Here is a 5,286-nt window from a genome sequence, read left to right as displayed (position 1 = left end):
ATATAGGAGGTAGTCGTGGTCAACTCTGTCCTTTCAGAGGAGCATCCAGTCATTAGAGATGGGGCGCAAGGGGAACTAACGAAGGTTGCTGGATTTATGCCAGCTGAGGATGTGCCCACTTCCTCCTGTCTTGGTCTTCCTGACTCACCTGAGGACTTGATGTCCAAGTGAGCACGCAGCTTTGCACTCCCACCATTTTACAGATCTCACAGAATTGGTGGCTGGAAGCAGCACAGAGCTCTTCTCATCTATGTCTTCACCCCATGCCCTCGCAATTGCTGAAAGGTGCTGACTGTGACCATAGAGCTTGCACGTTTGGAGGTCTGCTCTGCCATTAGGGCCTCCTCTGCCCACAGTGGTGGGTTTTTCCTTCTCCACTGCTATCTGCAAAGCCACTGCTGGGTTGACCTTAGCTCCAGAGATGTTGGGGTTTTGCTCTACTCAAACGAGAGTTTTGTTGCAGTTCAGGCTCATGTATGCATTTTGATGTGGCGAATTTGAAATGTGTTTTTTTCAGCCTTTTTCTGGCAATTATTGTTTCTCAGATGCTTGTTTGTATGTTCATTCACAGAAGTGCATATGCAGGGTTAGTGGTCTTCATATGGAAAATTTCTGGTAGTGCTGGAAAAATGACTGCCTTTTTGGTTGGACACTGATAAATACATTTTAATCAGAGGAAGATGGTGTGAAAATGGAGACTCCCTCCAAAATCCAGACCACAAASAAAGTAATTAGCCTCTGCAGGTCTGACCATCCTTTGCTTCCTACATTGTCAATCTGTTGTATTTGTCAGGAAGAGGAGCAGTTACCTGACTCAATCCTAATCCCTTCTATACCATAAGAACAACTAAAGCTGTGAGATAAGTGAATTAAATCTGGAATACGTAATCTTGTCCCAACTAATTATCCAGTTATTTTGCTTGAATATCTGTTGTTATCCCTGCAAGTAGAGAAATCTAGCCTCTGATGGGAAACCCCTGTATGTATTTTTGAATGCAGGTAGTGTTGCTTTTTTGTAGCATGGCTCTATTTCTATGCATGGAGGTTGAACAGTGCATCCAATGTTCCTTCATATGAGAGTGACATTAGCTAACAGCACAGTTATTGTAAGCTGAGAGTTACTTGTAGGACTGAAGAGCTGCTCTTGGGAAGGGCAAGAGTTTGTTCCTGCAAGATTACCTCAATATTTATGTACATCAATCTGAAGTACAAGGAGATCCACCATGGGCTATGACTCCATTTTTTAGGTTTGTTAAAACTTTCATATTGGGGTTTGGAGCTGGAGAAACATGAATGTGCTTTCTTTTCCAAGCGTGCCATGTAAGTTGGGAAATGGTTGGGAATGGGGAACTGAGGCTCCTAATTTTACGCAGTTTTATTTTCTCGGAATTTTTGAAAAGTTTTGTTATGGCATGTTAAGTGAAAGTTGTGTTATGCTGTGTTAAGTGCTAAGTGCATATTTAAAAAGTGGTTTTGGTGACTGGAAGATTGGCACCTCTGTAACAATAACTTAGTAGTGTTGGAGTGGGAGCTTGAAGGATATTTCGTGTGAATTTTTTGGGGGGAGGGAGTAAGAAATGACAAATTACCACTTCAAATAAAGAAATAAGCCATGCTATGGAAAGTATGTGCTGATGCTTTAATTAAACTGGACACTTCTATTCTTAAAGTGTGGCTGGCGTTTCTAAATACATGAGAGAGCAGTTAAAAAAGAGCAAGTACTACTTGGCAACATACTGAATAAATGGCAAAGAATGGTTAAAAGTGTTACTGTGTAGAATAAGGCTCCTAGAGTCTTGAATTTAATTTTTAAATAACTTGGGTCTGTTCCCATTCAAAAGCCAAATCACTGTGGTAACTGGTGTATCAGAAATAAGTTTCAAATGTTTTTTTAAAGGCTGGTTATTTACTCTGTGTGCAGAAGGTCTTATAAGCCAGAAGGCTTCTATAGAAGTGCATGAAGTGGATGCAATTGCAGCTTGGTATTTTTAAGAAACCACCCCCAAAAATGTTAATTGCACATATACAATCATTAATAATGATTTTGCTGCAAGGGGAAAAAAAAGAATTGTATTGACATACATTGAATTTGTCTTTTTTTCAGGTGGTTCATTGCCACATGAAGAATCTTCACTTGTTGTGAATAAAGGAGAGGAATTAAGACTGAAATGCAGTGAGGACGGACCCGTGACTTGGAATTTTCAGAACTCTGACCCGTCGGCAAAAGCAAGGAGCTCCAGTGAGAAAGAGTGGTACACCAAAAATGCAACAACCAGAGACACAGGCAGATACATATGCAAAAGCAAAGGGAGCATTGTCACCTCTTTCTATGTTTTTGTTAAAGGTAAATATTAAGGAAGGCTGTATTTTTTTGGAGGGGGGCCTTTTCCCCCCTCTTTCTCACCCCTRTGGGTTATCTTGAGAAGGTTGGGTCTGGGCAAATACTGGATGTTCCTTTGCTTGTGAGTGCTCAGAAGCTGAAATAAAGCCTTTTAAATTAGCTTCAAACAGTATATGGGATCACTGTGTTAGCACAGRAGGACTCAAAAGTTATTTCTTAGATAGTCAGGAATAGATAAGCCCAGAAACAGTGAAAGTTTGAACTGGAAAAGAGAAAAGAAATCCTCTGGGCTGATACTTCCTGTTTAAAATAATACAACAGTAAATCCCAGGGAGGAAATGAAGCTGAGGTGTAGAAGAGCACAGCCCAATAGGAGAAATGTTTCCTGTTCCATAGAAAGAAAACTCACTCCCGGCTTTACTTTCTGGGGCCTTTGTCGCCGGAGGAAAGTTGCGGAGGAGTTTCTTTTTACACTCCTGTTGTTCTGTGTTTGATGCCTGAGCCCTCTTTCTTTAAGCCATTCAAGTGACCCAAATGAGTTGCATGAGTCAGCTGTACTGTGAGGAAACACGTGGAGAAATGTCTTTTTCATGCCGTGCTGTCCATCGCTGTGGAGTCACGCACGGGTTCRCCCCAAGCTCTTGATTGATTGAGGCAGTTAGTGGATTTGGCTTTTCAAGGCTACTCTCAGGGGCAGGCCAGCAGGCAGCAGTGGTAACCACCAACGCATCCTGTGTTGGAAACCTCAGGGGTGCCCAGGAGGCAAGTGCTTCCTGAGACCTACCTAGAGCAGAGGGCTGTGACTATGAGCAGCCTTGTTTGCACTTGGATTCCCTGGGGAAATCCTTTCACGTCTTCTCACCGTTACGTCTCCCTTCCCAACTGGGGTGCAAGGTGGGAGGGCTGCACCGTGGCAATCTTCTTACCCTAACAAGGCCTTCTCTCTGATTTCAGCCACCGGTCAAACAGGTCCTTGTTCCTTTCTTTCTTTGTCTAGAATGTCTTCTTTACCAAGGGAGCTATGCTTTCTGTAGGCTGAAGATACCTTGGTTCTGTCAGTGTCTGAGAGGAGGTGGACTGTGAGGAAACAAATAGTGAAGTCCCTGCTGGCAGGGGCCTTCACATGAGCTCCTCCAGCTCAGGAGTGGCAGCTACTCGCAGTGTATCTCCAGGTGCAGAACATCACACTTCCATTCTGTTCAGACACGCTTTACTTCTGCATTTCAGTTAGGAGTCTGTAGCTCTAGACTGACCCTTCAGAAGGTTTTGGCTTTTGAAGGGCTTTCTGGGGCAAAGCAGACTACGACTGCRTTCTCACTCCAAGCTGTGTGGTGCTGTGGTGTTTACAAACAGTGCAGTGCCCGTATGTACTCTCTGCTTTGGTTTTGACTGGAAATTTCTTAGCTGTTAAGTTAGAAAGTTCTTACTTGCTTGAACGGTATATTTCTGTACTTCTTTCTTATTTTTTGAATCTCTTTTGTAAGTTTTACATGTGATTTCAGCATTTCAGTAGTAGATGCAAATAATAGAAGTCCTAAAAAACCCAAACTAGACTAGAAAGCAACCTGAAAGTCGTTCAGTTTGTCTGTCTAGTCTGGAGCAGGATCAGGTATGCCTAAATTGTTCTTGGCCCTGTGTCTAAAGTGTTACTAACTTCTTGAGTAGGAAAAATTCTGCAGCTTCCTAGGTAAGCGATGAACAACCTTCGAATTASAGAGCGTTCCCTCGTGGCTTACCCAGACCTGCCATGTTTCATTTTCAGTGTGTTACTTCCTGCCTTAAACCAAGTGCACAGCGCTATCGCTCCTCCTAACCATCTTCTCTCGGTATTTCCTCTTAAGTCCTTGTCTGGAGATCTCTGTCAGTCAAGTGTTAGCAGGCCGGTTTACAAGAGGAAAGAAAACTTTTTCTTCTCTATTTTTCTAATTCATACTACTCTTTAGGGAGAGCAAATGGGAACTGAAATAAACTTACACCGAGTGTTTGTCACTGCACTAGCCTTTATTTTTGTGTTCACTATTAATGGCCGAGTTCTTAGCATTTCGAAGTCATCAGCTAGCATGGGCAACTTTGGCTGTAAAAGTATTTGAAATACTCTGTGTTTGTGTGCTGTGATTGGCCAAGAGAAAACTTCATAGAARAGTTCTCTTGTGAAAGATTACATGCTGATTTTTCACTCAAATGTGCTGTTTGTATGCCCAGAGTTTTCTTAAGAGCCTAAAAATAGCCCCATGCTCTCAGGGAGGAGACAGAAGTTGTTTGGTACTTCCTCTGGCAGCAATCTGTGTTCATTTAGATTACATATTTTACAGAAGTGAAAGCCATAATTTACGTGCTGTTCGACTGCTATTTGCTCATAAATTTCTTTAAAATCCTCCTGTGGGCATGAAACCTTACAGCCCTGCCACTAGCTAAAAGCAGATTCCTTCTAATGGTCTGTAAAAATCTGTTTACTGTTGTTCAGGGGAGGTGGGTTGGAGCTAAACAAGACAAAAAATTCTTCATCTTCATATATTAAAAAAAAAGATTATAATATCCATGATTCTTTAATGTGGCTGATACTGAATGCTACTGTGCTGCACTTCTAGACTATTAGAAAATATGGCATTGCCCAAATCATGTTTACCAAGAAAGAGTAACCATACAGGTTGAATGTAAAGCTTCCCTTGATAACTGTGCAGAGTGGCAGAGCGAGAGCACCAAGAAGTTCCACCTGCAGTGTCAGCTTTTCTTAYGGATCTTTGTTTCTTCCAGATCCAGATGTGCTCTTCCTTGTTGATTCTCTGATATATGGAAAAGAAGACAGTGACATCCTGCTGGTGTGCCCATTAACAGATCCAGATGTGGCCAATTTCACTCTGAGAAGATGTGATAGCAAACCCCTGCCCAAGAACATGACCTTCATTCCCAATCCCCAGAAAGGCATCATTATAAAGAACGTACAG

General features: G+C 42.2%; 1 protein-coding gene across 1 annotated transcript in view; it reads left to right on the top strand.

Annotated features, from left to right (window-relative positions):
• KIT (KIT proto-oncogene, receptor tyrosine kinase) overlaps positions 1 to 5,286 on the top strand; it is a 111,852-nt gene that overhangs the window by 74,238 nt on the left and 32,328 nt on the right. Inside the window, exons 4-6 of the mRNA XM_085322827.1 lie at positions 7 to 167; positions 2,055 to 2,344; positions 5,096 to 5,280. Coding sequence (XP_085178953.1) covers positions 7 to 167; positions 2,055 to 2,344; positions 5,096 to 5,280 — 636 coding nt within the window. The remainder of the gene's footprint in view (positions 1 to 6; positions 168 to 2,054; positions 2,345 to 5,095; positions 5,281 to 5,286) is intronic.

Source organism: Rhea americana, unplaced genomic scaffold (assembly GCF_003343005.1).
Source record: "Rhea americana isolate MKP2758 unplaced genomic scaffold, rheAme1 scaffold_8, whole genome shotgun sequence".
Classification (NCBI taxonomy): Eukaryota; Metazoa; Chordata; class Aves; order Rheiformes; family Rheidae; genus Rhea; species Rhea americana.
This window is presented reverse-complemented; position numbering and strand designations above follow the sequence as displayed.